The following is a 16,487-nucleotide window of genomic DNA, read 5'->3' on the forward strand; positions in this document are numbered from 1 at the left end:
GATATAGCCTCCACAAACTCATTCGTAATGCCCCGTTTGAAAGTGTGCTGGGAAAGCCCATCAGAAACATGTCTTTTTAATTATTTTTTAATATAAAAAGCATTTGTATTTGTCCTGCGTGGTTATTCACTGCTGCTTTTCCGTTCCAGGCAGTTATTGAAAGACCCCCAGGTGTTATTTGCAGGGTACAAGGTCCCGCACCCGCTGGAACACAAAATCATCATCCGCGTCCAAACCACCCCCGATTACAGCCCCCAGGAAGCTTTCACCAATGCCATCACAGATTTGATCAGTGAGCTCTCCCTCCTGGAGGAGAGGTTCAGGGTAAGTTTGGTTCTTTTTTCTTTAAAGTATTTGAGTTTCTTGCAATTAAAAGTTAAACAAAGAGAGGGGTAGAATATCTTAGAACTGCTATTTTAGGTCAATAAATTCATTAAAGCCATGCAGCATCATGTTACTCGGCTCCTGTCAAGGCATGGTGGAGCTCTGTAGTTCCCTAGATGGCTGGCATTAGCACTGGTTTTCTCACAGTGGTCTTAGTGTAGAAACCAATTCTCTATTCTTCCAAGTGTTTTTCTGTTTTTTTACTTCTCCTGGCAAAACTCTGGAACAGTATTTTTTTTTGACGGCTTCTCATTGATTCTGCTCAACTGTGCAATCGTATTTATTTAGCCCCTGATTTTTGAGATCGAAATCTGCCTGGAAGGTTATTCAGACAAAACCAGGCGGCTGTGAATAGGGTACTGTCTGTGTAAGGTTCTCTGATGGGCAGGTAACGGTAACAGTGCACCGCTGCTATAAATAGGTTTTGATTTTAATTTAAGTATTATTTTTCTGGATGGTGTAGAGATTCCACTGATAGTTTGTGGTTCTTCTTGTTTCACAGAAGACTGGTATGAATGTTTAAACTGACCTCTTCCAGCTCAGTACTGAGTATTAGTTGCAGCATTAGTGCAAATAATTAGCATTAGTGCATGTATTTTTGTTTGTGTTTTACAGGTTGCCATCAAAGACAAACAAGAAGGAATTGAGTAAAATCACCCCACTTAGAGCGGACTGTACTTCTGATGCAGAATGATGTGTCTGTTAGCATTCAACTATCTATATTTAAACCTCCATTCATGGCAAATATTTCCCTCCTTGTCCCACTTATATTTAATTTTTGACAGCAGCAGTGATCTTTTGAGGGTGTTTTTGTACTAGACAGGCAGTTTGCCAGGAGGATGTATGTCTTGTTTGATTTGATAGCTAGGTCATTAAAATGATTTCTGCTTTTCTAATTGGAGTCTTAAGGCAAATATTTGTACTGGGCTGTTGGCGAGTTTATTGTGAGTGGACTTCCAGAATGAGAAGCTGCTGAGTGATAGCCGTAGATGAACTCTGTTTTTCCTCTTCAAGAAGTCTAGGCACTGCCAACTGAACTGGTATTTTGTTTTATTAAGTGTCATTTCTATAAAACAAATGCACAAATTGTGAAAACTTACAGTAAAAGAAACCGGATGTTTACAATGACTTGATGAGTTTAACAAACTCTTACCTTTTTTTTTTTTCTCTGGCATGTAATAGCTGGTCTAGAAAACTTCATGGTTACATGGGTAACAGTCACTAATACTGCACTATTTCAAAGCACGGGAATGAAACTCTGTTACAAGGAACTATGATTTCTTCCAAATTGCTGTTATGTTCACACTAGTTAGAACAACAAGGTAAGTAAAAGTAGGGTCTGATACCACATTGTTTATTAGGACTTCATTCAGCTGCTCCCCGTTCGCTCGAAGCTCTGGCCACTTGAGAATCTATGAGGAGAACAGAGTGGTGGTATTGGCTCTGAAGGTGGGAGGTTATTAATTACTGGAAGGCCTGGTTTGTCAACTGGGTCTCTCTGGAATCCGCTTCCCCACTGACCTGGGGAAGCTGAACAAAAGGTTCTTCCCTCTTCTGAGGGAGGTGGTGCAGCTTTATGATACTGCTCCTAAAGGAACAGGGTTTAATGCAGGGGGCTTGATCAGAAAGGGGAAAGTGAAAGCAGCTGCCCCTCAGTCCTGGAGGAAATGACTGCTGACTTGGACAACACACTTCCAAAAGGTTTATGGAAAACTAGGTCACCTCATAACCTATATCTAAAATGTAGCTCAAGACCAGGCTCTGGAGTGACAGCCTTTGAGTGGGTGTGTGATTGTCCTTTCAGAGCCTCCATCATGCAAGGCAACTAATTGCCCAAAGGAGGACCATCTCTGGAGTCCAGGGACGTACCAAGCCAAAAAAAAGGGTGGCATGAGCATACAGAAGCAGCGAGCACTTTCCTGTGTGCCGGTCTGTCAGGGAACAGCTGCTCTGGCTTCCCTCCCCTCGGCCTGTCAAGGAAATGGTGTCTGCATGCTTGTATTCTCAGGCTCTCTAGTTTAACCACCAATTTTTAACTGAGGGCCCTTCTGCTAGGAAAAGTTGCCAAGCTGCAGAACGCTGGAGCAAACGGATGTGCTTTACAGCTCCCCCTTCCTGTCACAGTGGTGTTTGTGTGAGATTTGAAAGATGGCCTTGGTCATGTGCTGGAGATAATTGCTTTTAATTGCTTGTGTGTGTTAGGTAGAGAAAACACTAGGCATGTTCTGGTGTAAATCTGCTCAGGAGACTCGGGACAGCTGCACTGGGGAGGGAGGGAGGCCCAGCTCAGCCCCAAAGGGTAAATGAGACCTACCTGTGTGGGAGGGATCCTCTTCTCTGAGCGTTTTCCCTTTGCAGAGCTCCATGCTGTGGTGTAGTTTGAGAGGTTGTACATCCACACGCTTCCCTTCTCATCACCACAGAACACGTACTCTTTCACTGTAAAACCAAAAAAAACAGCTGCAAACAGTGTGGAACTGAGTCCACACCTCTATAAAGCAGAGCTCAAGACAGTGCTGAAGGATCCCGGGGAGGATCTCACATTTCAGCAAAATTCTCTTTCTAGCACAATCTACCTCGCTCTGAAAAAGAACTCAATTCATTTAAAGATAAATCAGCTATTCTACTCTAGTAAGAAAAGCTAGCGATAAATATTTCAGCATTTTTCTTAACTTTTTCAGACTTTTTTGGTTTGGAAAGTGGCAATCAGGTCAGGTTTGTTTATTCCTTGTTAGTCTTAAACTCCAGCTGCCCTGCATGTGGAATTCCTACCCCTTATTTCAGAGGCAGTAAGCATTAAAATGGTTCTAGAAAAGCTACAGGGCCAAGCCATCAGCTCTGCTTTGAAGACCTGTACAAGGAAGATGGTGTTGGCACTGTACAGTTGGTGTAATGCTGTAAGCCCGAGCTGTTCCCCCGCTGTATAGCAGGTAGTATAGCTGCATTTATGTATTACTTATTTATATAGAGCTGTTGCTGCACTGTGCTGGAGCTGCACGGCAGGGAGTGGAGGGCTCTTGTTGCTTGCAGAGGGGGGACCAGACACACTCTCTCTGACAAGGACTGAAATTCAGGCCTCTGCCTCTAACTATGGGCTCCTCGGACGGATGAAAGGGCAAGCACACGCCACTGTTCAAAGTAAATTTGACCCGCGCGGCCATCTCTGCTACGGTGACTGGTACAGCCTCGCTGCTTGCCCCGAGGAAGGGTGCTGCCTACCTGGGCAGGTGCTGAGTGTCAGGTAGGACAGGTCTGTCATGGACCACTCAAGCTCAGCTAGAATAACGGTAGATACCGTTCGCTGGCATCCTTTCCCCTTTCCGTCAAAAGACCGACTCCAGCTCCATAAGTATATGCATCCTGGTTTAGAGCTCTTGGAAACTAGGGAAGAAAGACAGGAGAGCCTGTGTCAGTTGCTGAGAAGTGAAATGCCTCAAGACAAGGGCTGGCATCTTGTGAAGGTGGCTTTTAAGATGTGGGACCTGATACCAGCAGCAACTTTCCACCTCCTTTTTACCTTATTTCAGAATAACTAGAAGCTGCAGAGGGATTTTCAGTCCCATGCTTATATTCCTGAACTGTAGAACAAGCATAAGCTATTCAGAAAGACCCAGCCCATGCTTTAAGCACTCTCCCAGATGAAGGAATCCTCAATTCCCCTGCAAAAAAGTACTGCTGCCACCAGCCCGTGAGCAGAAAGGAGCTCTCCTCCCTTCCACTTTGGCACTGCTCGGCCAAGCGTGCTCTCAGGGATGGGTCCACCTAATTTCCAGTCCTGCTCAGACATGGGTTTGCACCTCTAGCCCACATTTTAGGGAAAATGGGAGATGACTACATTCTGTGTAGCCCCCAAAAATCTAAAGAGGTAGTCACACCTCATTCAGTCCCTCTGCTCATCATGCTGGCTTCAGCCTGCCACATGCTGAGGTGCCTGACTGTTTTTCTGGATTGGGCTATTGTGTTTATACTCACCAATGACATCATCATTCAGAAAAGCCAAACCGTCAACCCTATGAGATGTTGTCATGCTTCCATCCTCATCAGGAAACTGGAATACGGCTTCAAAAGGCCTAGAGTAGGGGAAAGGGTGAAATGGGTCAAGTCCTGAATGGGCAGCGGTGGAAGGGCACTCGGGCACAGAACCCAGGAGAAGGAAATTCATGTGGTAGTGAGTGTCTTGCCAAGCTCAGGTGAATTCCCACTTGAACTTACGCTTTCAGCCACCGGGGTTTGCTTAAGAGACTTCATCTGGTTTTGCAGGCATCAGGATTAGTGTACGTCAACAGGGCATGACTTCATTTGCCTCTTTGTTGTAATTTTTTTCTGTGCTCCCACAGAGTGCCAGTTTCCTGGGTAACCTCGCGTACCAGAAGCAGGGTAGGCCTTGCCGTGAGACTGGAACGCGATCCAAGAATTTACACGCCCTTACACTACTTCAAGATGATACGCCCTTAAGTTTTAGGGTATTGTATTACACCCGTGTCAGCCTTCCTTCAGCTGCCATTATGCTAGTATTTTTTCATGCCATTATGAGAAGGGGAGTATGTTTTAAGTTTGGTAGGAGATGCTGCTTTTCTTGCTCAGACCTCCTTGGTTAGAAATAAAGCCTTTGCAAGGACTGACTACCTCTTGTTACGGAAAGCAAATGCACGCGCCCCCCCCAACTTTTGGTTCTCACCTGCTTTTTTGTTCCTTATCCAGTTTTATATTCCAGGCAAAGCAGCCGCCTTCACAGCCAGCCAGCAGGTACTGATCTGGGCAGGTGGGGACCAGGGCAATCCGTAAGGGAATAGCAAGCGCTTCCAGCACCAGCAGCTGGCTAGAAAAAAAAATAAAAGAGAACAAGCAGTTAAGTGGCGCTGCGACGTGATAGTTATAGGCTCCTGAACTGGCCACATCTGGTTTTTGAACCTTTACCTTGCTTTGAAATTGTAGTCACAGTCTGGAATCCCAATATCCCAGAGTGCAATTCGCTTGTCATAGGATGCAGCTGTGGGACACAGAAGAGAAGCAGGTAGTGACACCGCTGCTCATCTGGCTCTTCTTGTGTTAGCTGGCAATTCTACCTGTGTCACAGGCTGTAACACTCTAAGCCTGTGGCATCAGAGAGCTCATTAAAGCACAGCAGCAGTCACCGAGGCTCCTGGCTCAACACCACTTCACAGACATTGTCAAACATGCACAGTCAGTAACTTGCATTCTTATCCTGTGCTCTAAGAGGAGCAGATAAAAGAAAGTTTGTTTCCTGGTGTCCATTACTAAGTTGTGGCTTCACAAAGTCATTAATTAGTGCCCCTTTGAGCTCGTGTTTCTGGTCATGGTTTCTACTGGAACCTAAAATATGAGCTCCAACCTCTGCTCTCAGGCAGATGCTGCTTTATTCCACATATCCACAGTTTACTGTGTTCACATCCACAGCAGCTCCCATTGGGACAGTTAGGCACTGACGTCAAGGGTGAAAGACACTTAATGTCTTTGTCACCAAGCTGATATACTGATAGCAGAAACAATCCTAATAGATTACTCAGAGTAATCTGGATCCTAATCAGGTGGCATCCCTCAAACTCAGAGTAAATGGGTTAGCGTCCAGTCCCCAAACAAGCATGCAAAGACTCTCACTTATTACTACAAATTTTTCTATGCAATATAATGAGCCTTGCTGTCCACGCCATTATGAGGATGTGCTATCAACCTCCTTATCCCTCTAGGCTTCTGCTTTTTGCACTCTTGAGCTTCTTGAAAAGTATCCACTACAGATACCCGTGTGTTAAAAAAAATTCCACTTTTAATGGTTCATGTAGCACTCTAACCACTCCAGGATGTGGGTAATTGTAGGCAAGAGAAACAATGTGCTGTGGGGTGCAGGTGTGGTCTGAATGGCTCTGTAACAGCTTACTTCACAGGCCTGACAATGCAGCTGCAATTTGTAAAATGATGGTTCGTTCCCTACCAGTCCGAAAGGCTCAGCCGCTGTAGGCCCTACTGTGGCAAATCTCTCTTCTACATCAGGACCTGCATAAAAATCTCTGACGAGGCACAGAACTCAAAAAAAATTTCATTTATTCAAAAGCAATTAAGTGCATAGCTTTGCTCGTTGGAAAAAATTAAATCCAACTGCCCATTATACGCCGTATTGCCCCTGTTGCCATGCTTGATGAGAGCCCTGCCAGCTGACCGCTCGCTGCCTGGCTCCCAGCAGGCTGCCTGACTATCATTCTTCTTACTCATCCCTGCGGAACGGATCTACTACAGGGCTTGATTGTGGCTAATGTGTGTGTGACAGCCACCCTGAGAGCTACCGAGAGAGAAACAGGAGCTGCTGCACCTCAGCTAAAGAGTCAGGCTCTGTGGCTGAAACAAGTTGTACCTTCTGTAGATTACCGCCATATGAACTAACAGTACTCTCTCTGTAACGTCTGTCCATGCTTTTTGTATGTGTGTGCGGTCCCTACCCACACCTGCTTGCACTGGTGACAACTCCCCTTGTTAAGGAATCTCAGCCTTTCCTACATTAAGTACTAAAGCTGAAGAGATTCTGAACCAGAGACTTACTGAAGAGGTGAGTTTCTCGAGTTGGGCTGAAGCAGACAGTAGCAATGGGCTTTTTATGAGCCTTTATCTCTCCGTAGCAGAAGTCAGCTGCCACATGAATCAGTTTGACGATCCCTCTCCTCCCAGCAGCCGCCAAGATATTATGGGATTTTTTCCGACTGTCGCTGATTACCATTGTGAGGGTTGTCCATGCAACACTGAAAAACTCCTAGGATAGAAAGAAACCAAGAATAGCGTGAAAGAGAACTGCCAGCAGGACGGCTCTTAGCTCAGAGATAAGACAACTATCACGAGAGCTATTCAGGTGAAATGACATGACTATTCAAGCTGGAGCATCGAATCTCAAAACAACCCTCAGAAGAACACAAACTATCAAAACAGGACGTTTACTCCTCCATGCCGACAAGCAGTCTTGGCAGCCTGGATACATACATGTGCCCGTGTGAGGAGAAGAGAAGCAGACTAATCTTTTAAACTAATAAAAAAATAAAACCAAGCCAGGCTAAAAGGATAAGCAAGAAATATTTCCTATCTATCTTCATCCTTTTAAGACCTGTCCACGCCAATGCTTGAAACTCTTTCAGAACTCTTTGTAATATATATTATGTATACATGTATGTAACTATAACAGATTATGGTATTTCCATTCAATGCTTACTCTTCCCACTTGCAACCTACCTCTGTAGCCACCTTATACTTTTTCAGCACCGTCCCCGTCTCACAATCAATCAGACAGACGGATTCCCCTCCACATGTTGCCACGGTTCTGGAGGAGCTCACAATGGGATCTGAAAGATGAAAAGAATAAGTGAGAAGTTCCCAGGTTCACGGATAATACATGAAGACTGCAGCTTATCACTGCCTGGTGCTCTCCCAGTCTCCTGTTTTCAAAGTCAAAGAAGAAGTATGTAAGCAAGTCTCTTCCTGACAATGGAGACTACAGCTTGAAGGAGCAGGGGTCTAACGCATGGAGTCCACTGGGATTCCAGAGCCGGGTGGTTCTGGGAATCCTGCAAACCTCTTTAAGAGCTCACCTTTCCTGGCTCCACAGTCTAGCAATGGCTCGAAGACACAGGACCAGAGCTGCGTTTTAAAATCCTCGCGGCTGTTGCCTTTACTGTGACACTGAAGAAAATGCAATGGCTCTGCACTGACATCCTCCTACAATAAACCATCCACATTTAGAAAATTCATTCCCCTGACAGCGGTTTGCCTGTGATTGCCTTGACAGAACCCTCTACTGAACACAGAGTTAAACTGAGTTAAACTGAAATTTTTCAGGCCTTCGTGCTACAGAGAACAGGAGAGACTGAGGTGCCACCAATGCTCAAGACTCCTAAACCAGCAGGCAACTGTTTAGAAAAGATGTGCCCAGCAGACCCCAGCAGTGAACCCCATTTCCTGCTGCAGAGAAATGTGAAAAACCCTTTAGATCCCCACTGGTCTGAGCTGAGGGGGAAACACCTTTCCCCATGCAGCCATCAGTTTGACCTGAGAGCAAGTCATGCCAGTCCCATTTCTAAGAACAGGCTTGCAGTGCACCACCTCAGAGCGCTGGTCCATCCGTCCCCTGCAGGGGATTCACTGTCTCCAGGGGGGGCCTTTCCTCACACCTCTGAGAGATTTAAAACAACAACAAAAAAAAACCAAAACAAAAACCGTAACTCACAATATATCTGGCCAATTATGAGCTCCAAGCTGTGTAGAGCTCTGATGAAATCTGAATGCAGCTCCTCCCACTAAACCAAGAGGCCGAAAACCAGTCCCAAGGGGGCTGATGAACATACCTTGCCCTTGGAGTTCTTCACTGGAGTCAAGCTAACAACTCCGTTGTCCTGCTCCTGGCTTTTCTGTTCCCCTGTCAGCTGGCTGGATCTTCTGTTGCTTTGCCCCTTGGGAAACTGCTCTCCATTCTTATGTGTCCCTTCAGCTCCCTGCTCAGGGGTTGCCTCTTTGGCTGGCTGGTTCGATGTTCTTGGTTTATCAGGAGCTGGGTTATCCCGCACATGACTGGACTTTCTGGGATTAACTACAGCCTCCTCCTCGGTGTCTGCCTGGGTCTTGGACCTCTTGTTTCCAGAGCCTGGCTTTGAATTATTTCTTTTCCTCTTGCTGGGCGTTACCGTGACCTATAAGGCATGTTGTCAGTCTCTGCAGAAGGTTTCTAGCTTCCCCAAGATGTGCAGATGATTTGTAAGTCAGAGATATTAGTTACTCAAATGCAAGTACCCTCCCACGGTTACAGACTGGGCTCCAAGAATCAGACAGCCCAGAGCTGCAGAGTTCCTAGAGGCAGAAGCTAATGAAAATCACACAGCCAGCCTCATTTTTATCTCCCTTCCCTTGTCCCAGTTACTTGCAATTTACATACGATGTGGAAAAACAGATCTGGCCCATGGACCGAGGGGGTTCAGTCTGCAGCCATTTCAAAGAAGGCAAGCACCATCACAGTCTGGCCATGCATCAGCCCAGTTCTCTCATTAAAAATATCCCTCCCTTAAAGGAGAGGTGGAGGCAGTAGGACTATACTCATGAAATCTTTTGGGTCTCCTATGAGAATGGAAGCTCTCTCCTCTTAGAGAGCAACTCAATCTTCATATTGCTGCGAAAGCTTCAATCTGGCCATAAAGAACAAGCCTCAACTGTTGAATACAGGCTGCAGCCTGAGACTGTGCCTACAGTTACCAAAGGGTCGTAAATGTAAACTGACAAGTGCTACTGAATTCGTAAGAAATAAAAAGAACATTGTTAATGTAACTGGAAAAATCACCTACCTGAGCCACGTCCTCTGCAGCTTCCCTGGGGCTTTCTGTACTTTCTTCCTCATTCTCATCCATCTTTTCCTCTGGTTCAGGATCTGTGTTTAACTCCAAACCCAGTGAGTATGCCAGAAACTCTTCTGCAATCATTTTCACCTTAGAAGCAAATATGTGGATACGTTAAAAAAAAAAAAAAAGACAAAAAGCAATAGCAGTCAAACTCTGATGTGTAATGACAAGAGCTGCTTTGCTGAGTTTTTAATATCTGCTTCCACTATTCTACATGAATTTCACAAGCGATGGAGGAGTCCTCAGCTGACAGCCTGGCAGGCCAAGTCCTCTGCTGACATTACATGACCCAAAAACTTCACTTTGCCATGGGCATCCAGGGTACACATTTGCAAAAACAACAGCAGTGAAACAAGACAAAGGAGAGATGGAAGCCTCAGTTCTATGTATGACATACAATTAAAACATACGTTACAAACTAAATGGTATCTTTCCCGAGTCCTCAGCTGACAGCCTGGCAGGCCAAGTCCTCTGCTGACATTACATGACCCAAAAACTTCACTTTGCCATGGGCATCCAGGGTACACATTTGCAAAAACAACAGCAGTGAAACAAGACAAAGGAGAGATGGAAGCCTCAGTTCTATGTATGACATACAATTAAAACATACGTTACAAACTAAATGGTATCTTTCCCTTCCCTATCTTTTCTCCTTTCATACAGCTTTCATCAAGACTAAATTCCATGTAAGACTATTTGCAAATAATTAAATACTAAGGATACTGCAGTCTTGTTAATTAGTACAAGTATCACTATTGCTTATGAATTAAAAAACAATGTTTAATGACAGTCGTTGCAACTTGGTGCACATTTAGTGCTTCTGTAACTGCCTAACAAAGCAGTGAAGAAAACCAGAAAAAGTGATACCACGTGTCTGCAAGAGCCCTAATACCCTGAACCCAAATCCATAGAGCATTTTAATCAAATCCGTTCAGCATCAGGCTGCCTGTCTGCAAGAGCCCTGATACCCTGAACCCAAATCCATAGAGCACTTTAATCAAATCCGTTCAGCATCAGGCTGCAGAGTCCTTGCCTGAAGAACAGAAGGGTAAGTGAAATGTAACCTACCCGCCAGCGGGTGAATTCACTGAGTGAGCTGGGTCCATATACTACATTGGTTTGTACTGACTTCAGGAACTTTTTCTTGATGGACTTCACTTGCTCAGCTGTGTATTTCTCAGGAAGTTGGTCACGGAAGAATTTTTCCCAGTGAGCAGTAACCTAGGCAGAAAGACTGAGTTTATTCAACAGAACACTACAGAAAACCACAGCAGAAAAGCACAAGAGTACTTGTGAAAGCATTAAGAAGTTGCCAACCCTGAGGCTCTGCTAGCTACATGATGGCACTGCTTCCATTTATTTTATCAGTGTTCAGATCACGACTTCAGCTAACAAGAAACCCAATTCCTCTGAACCGAGCTTAAGTGAGTGTGGCTAAGCAGATACCGTCAACATGGGCCCAGAGCAATGCCTGATTTCATGCCTCTGGATCCATAGCAAATGGTCTTAAGGAGTCTTACACCGAGCCCTACTAACAGGGAGTACCTGACTGGTAACTAATTTATTATAACAGGCATGGGATAATGGGGGCGTTTGAGTTTTCTTGTAGTTCAAGTGCGGGCGTGAGCAGGACTGGTGCACATGTTATCCCCATTTATAAAGACACCTTGACTCCAGAAGGCTTCTGAACTATGGGCGCAATCATGCAGGTGCTCACCTATCAGCACAGTTTCCCATCTGAGAGTTTCCGGTGGGTGGTGACACATCCATAAGCATTTGGATCCAACAGACATTTTACATTTAGACACAGCAGTAAGAACTGCGCAGCCAGGTACAACGCAATACCATCAGGGAAAGGTATCTGGGGCACAGATACCAGCACAAAATGAACAGCATGGGGGAGCATTTGGTGTCTCATTAAACAGCCAACCATGCCCAGTTGCCTGGAGCATAAGAGGCTGAGCAGCCCTCACCAAGACCTTTTGAGGTACAAGGTATTACACAGATAACACTTAGCACAATAAGCCATCCCAGTCTTCAGTATTTGATCTCTCCACCACTGCTACACAGAAGGAATTAACAAGATCAACTAACTATAATAAAAATGGTAAGAGCAGTACTGCACAAAACCCACCCTTCTTCATAATAGAACAATAATTTTGCTCAAGATCACAACATGCTTTGTGGGGATAATCTGTCAGGAGCTAAACTGTGTACGTAAATAAGTGAAAATATACAGTTCCAAACATTCACAGCTGAAGAAGAAAGAACAAATCCTTGTTCCTGGTGTACGCTGGAAAAAGCAAGATTATCCTGAGCTTGATTTTGTGCTCCCCACTCCTGGGACCAGGACAGTAACATAAATTAGATGGGGAGGTGTATGCAGCTGTTACGTCAGCACAAAGCTTCTCCCATTTTTGAATGATGATCGGAGTGACCCGAAAAACTAGAGGGTCAGACACAGACCTTGTTGGTCCTGCTTCTGTGATTTAAACTGAAGGCGGAAGTTGGCTACGCAGAACAGTTAGAGCAAATGCAAGCAGTGACCATAGAAAGCAGCAGTAAGACATTTACTAGGCGGCCCATACTGCGGGCTGTGCTCAGATTGCACCAGAACTGTTGTTAACCATTTGATGCTTGTTTGCAACTCTGCATTAAACTGAACACAGTATTTACTTACTTCTCAGGTGTTTAGAGATTAGGAAAATATCACACATCTTACCTTGCTGGTGAGCTTACGACTATTGACACGCCTCACATGATTAGCCAGTTTGGTTATATCCTTGCCATTGAGTAGCCGAAGATTTTGCAAAAGAAACATTACTTTATAGTCATCGTTGAGCTAGAAAGAGAAGACATCAGAGTTACAAAAATTTACACATGGTACTTGCTTTAGCCTTAGTCTTTTATTAAAATACAGCAAAGGATGAGAAGAATATATTTAGTCAGGAAAAGCCATTTCATAAAATATTCTCAGCATTTCCGCTTGAATATCACCTTTTAGTTGTAAATTAACGTTCTCCTACGAGTTAGGATCTTAAACTGCAGACAAAAGACCTGCCTCACACTTAAGCAGTACCAACATCCAACACAAGGTGGTGGCAGTGTAACCAGGCTCATCTGCTCCGGCCTGAGTGCAGTGCGGGGTATTCTGTTCACATCCTGTAACTCTGAGCGAGCATCTAACACAGAGGAAGGCCTGCCCTGCCTACAGTAAACGAACACCAGCAGGGCTTCTTCAGGTGCGCTTTAGGTCAGAGCAGTTCCCCAATCCAGTTTATCATACAGCCACACATATACTTCTGCCGGCATGCAACAGCAAATAAGCATCTGGGGATGGCGACAGTGGCTGACGCCAGCTTAAAGCACAAGTAAAATTATAGTTTCGGATGCTTAAACTGTACAGTCAGCAGAGCCTCTTGGGAGAAGTCAGAAAACCTAAACTAGACTAATCACCAAGTTTAACCTCATCAGATGACCAAGTCTGCTCTTCCAGAGCACAAGGGGCACTAAAACTAACATATAAGGAAGACATTTCTACACAGTCATTACTAGATTTTACACAAGCATGAGCATAAGATATCCTGCCTGATAAGCTACCTATGATGAGACTCTGGCCTGGAGAATCAGGAGTTCAAGATACCCAGATTTTAATATCTGAGTGGTTCTGGGCAAGTGTCACTTCTGCAGATTGGGAAATAGCGGCACAAACTGGTAAAGGGGCGCAAAAAGACTGGCTACTTTCTCAGATGCCCTAACACTTGCTGCCTAAGAACAATATATAAGAACTAGGCATAACTGCTGTTTGTTTCCCCCTCTATTTAATGCTTAGCTTGTAAGGATGGGCGGTAACTCACTGTCAAGTACACATTGTTCTCGTAGGTTAGCTCCTCGAGCAGAGGAAACTGTTTCAGAGCAGTTACATCTTCCAGTTTGTTGTTGTTGCAGTTTAGGACACGCAGATCAGGCAGGGTTAGACTGTTGGGAAATTTGTCCAGTAAATTATCAGAGAGATCTAGTTTCTGCAGATGCCTCAGACGGGAAAACAAACGTGGGTCTAAGTCTCCCGTCTTCAACTGCAGCTTGGACAGGCTGAAAACAAAAGAGAACATGAACTATCTGCAGTTCATTGGAAAAGCAAGTGGTGACTTTCACAGGATTCAAGGTTCCACCTGGTGGCACCTCTCAGTCTAGCACAACTCACTGGGTAAATCTGACCAAACCTGCTTTTTGTTGTCTGCAGCATTCCGGGCTGCAAGCACACATACGTGGAAAAGACGCTGCGTCTGAGCTAACCGACACCATCAGAGACTCAAGTCTACCAAAGTATTTGCAGTACAATTAACCTGCAGTCCAGATAAACCTCCTATGGGTAACAGAGATGGCTGTGAGCAGTGAATCACCGGAAAAGTTCTTGTTCGTAGAAAAAATTACTACACCTCTAAGAATTTTGGTATTTTATTCCTTTGCAACGAAAATTCAACAAAACAAGCTGTGGCAATACGAGACACTTACTACACCATCAGTCTACCCCGTCCATAGGGTGCACTAGATTCATTATTTCACTCATTTTTTAGAATCACCATCTCACAACTGGTGTAAGCAGTATAAGACTACAGCGATTCCAAAAGGCTAGTCCTGTCCTCCCCCTCACTTCATGCTGACACTTGCACTCACACAACGATGTGGCAAATTGGATCAGTTTGCTGATCTGGCTCAAAACTTTTCTTCTCTGCACCAGAAGTTAAGCTCAGGCCAAGTGCAGAGTAGGTCCCCAAATCATTTGGCTGTTTTCAAAGAACAAACTTCACAAAAAAGTGATTTTTCCATTTCTTTTACAGTGAATTTTGCTGCAAAAACCTCCAACGGCAAATACGGAAATCTACCTAGCAAAATCCCAAGCCTGCCACCAAAACAGCAGCATTCTGTCCTGAAAGAGGAAGTGGTACAATATTTGTGAGGGAAAAAAAAATACTCCTTCTCTGTAAGAAAGTGAAAATTCCGTATTACAAGAAGGGTCATTTAGATTTGACTAGATGATTTAGTTGAGCTCCAAAGGGAGCTTCTAGCCCTGGCAGCCAACATCTTGTGAGGACACAAGCCTGAGTTCCTTTAACAAACAGAATCTCCATCTCTAATGATTAGTAAAAAAAGGTCTTCTAAATATAAATGAAGTGTGAATAAATGAGGTAAAAAAATTAGGAAGCAAGGCCACTTCTCCTTCACTTGTCATCTCAGAAGCCTAACCAGCCAGTCAAAGCATATAAGAAAGGTTGAACAGAATTCAGCTGGCTGCAAAGCTGAGCGTGACTACTGTGTCATTTTGGGGAGAAATTCAACACAGTGTTCCCCCAATGGACTTTCTGAAATGTAACCCTTCAAAATCATGGTACGAAACTGCACGGAAAAAGTCACACTCTAGAAATTCACTACTTCAAACATCTCAACATCACTTTGTTACCCAGATTACTGCAGCCTATACTCTTCAGATAAACGTTTGGGTTTCTCTCTAAAAACAATTATTTTAGCACAAGACAAACTAAAAGAAGTAACTTTAAAGAGTACATATGAAACCCAAAACTCTTACATCAGCAACAAAACCAACAAAGGCACCAGCCAGAAACTGGCTAGCTGAGTCACTCAGATTGACCAGTTCTGGAATAGCAAAATTCCACTGTATTAAACATTTGGAAAGACACGTATTTTCAATGACCTCTGTTAAGGATCTGAGCAACAAAACTGTTTTCAGTGGTTTCTAAGTGTGTCAGAGTTTATTCTCCCTCTCTGTAATGTTTGAGGTACTAACATAATTGGATTTAGAGGAGATGGAAAGTGATGGAGGGAGAGGAAAAGGGAGGGGAAATGATGCCAAAAATATTTTTAAACCCCTCTAAAATCCAGGCCAGAAGAGATTCTTTTATTCACACTAAGCAATTGCTAGCAAAGACAGAAGTGTTTTGGGGGTAGGGAGTATATCTTAGGGTTAGGAAATCAGGATCCAGCCTCAAGCAGTTTTACAGAAAGAAGGTGGCAGCATATATACAATATAAATGGTGAAAAGAGGTGGTAACTGCTGATAACCTGTCTAGTGAATGCTAGTTCCACTAGCGCTCACTGATCCTGCATCGAGAATGCCATCTCCCGTCCTGTGCTTTGTAACCATCTCTCTTTTCTCAGTAAAAATGCTTAGGGGAAGAAAGACCAAAAAAGGATCGCCCAGGCTGAATTCAGCTGGAATTTTCCATGGGCCTGTCTGCACTTACTTCAGCGTCTCGATCTTTCGCAGCCTCGTAGATCTTGGAACCAAAAAAAAAAAGAAGTTCTGTAGTAATTTTTGACATTTTTGATCTCCACCCCTCTGCTGGAATCACTAATCAGTCAGCTGTAGGATCTCTTCTTGTAACCCTCCTGGTAAAACAAACAGGAATAAGAGGAAGTCCTTTCAACTGACTCCAAAAGGGGGAAAAAAAAAGTTACGAGGTTAGCTACTGATTTTGCTGCTGTTTGATGTCGCTTTTTTAATATGGTTGAAATGAAAATACCAGAGACTGTTGTTACACTGGGCACATGCTGACCCAACTCATCTCCAGAACAACAGCAATACCTCCCTTGACTATTAAAGCAACGACTTGCTGTTGATGAAAACTATCCACGGGGTGACGGCACTCGGGACTAGGACAGCCTCGCAGTTCCCTGTTTGTACCTCTCCTGAGCAACAGGGCT

General features: G+C 44.3%; 2 protein-coding genes across 2 annotated transcripts; one reads left to right on the plus strand and one right to left on the minus strand.

Annotated features, from left to right (window-relative positions):
• Positions 1 to 149: 149 nt before the first annotated feature.
• POLR2J (polymerase (RNA) II (DNA directed) polypeptide J, 13.3kDa) lies at positions 150 to 1,035 on the plus strand (the record flags this gene model as incomplete). The annotated part of the gene is made up of 2 exons (XM_009573335.1): positions 150 to 324; positions 1,000 to 1,035. Coding segments are annotated over 2 exons (211 nt in total), but the record flags the coding sequence as incomplete, so codon positions are not given.
• Positions 1,036 to 1,422: 387 nt separating this feature from the next.
• On the minus strand, positions 1,423 to 16,105 carry LRWD1 (leucine-rich repeats and WD repeat domain containing 1). The gene is given in 16 exon segments (XM_009573324.1): positions 1,423 to 1,796; positions 2,699 to 2,823; positions 3,604 to 3,765; positions 4,357 to 4,454; positions 5,063 to 5,203; positions 5,302 to 5,374; positions 6,937 to 7,144; positions 7,615 to 7,724; positions 7,971 to 8,097; positions 8,724 to 9,065; positions 9,711 to 9,851; positions 10,833 to 10,985; positions 12,487 to 12,606; positions 13,622 to 13,856; positions 16,028 to 16,075; positions 16,077 to 16,105. Coding segments are annotated over 16 exon segments (2,253 nt in total). The 3' UTR covers positions 1,423 to 1,655.
• Positions 16,106 to 16,487: the final 382 nt, after the last annotated feature.

Source organism: Fulmarus glacialis, unplaced genomic scaffold (assembly GCF_000690835.1).
Source record: "Fulmarus glacialis isolate BGI_N327 unplaced genomic scaffold, ASM69083v1 scaffold6460, whole genome shotgun sequence".
NCBI lineage: Eukaryota > Metazoa > Chordata > Aves > Procellariiformes > Procellariidae > Fulmarus > Fulmarus glacialis.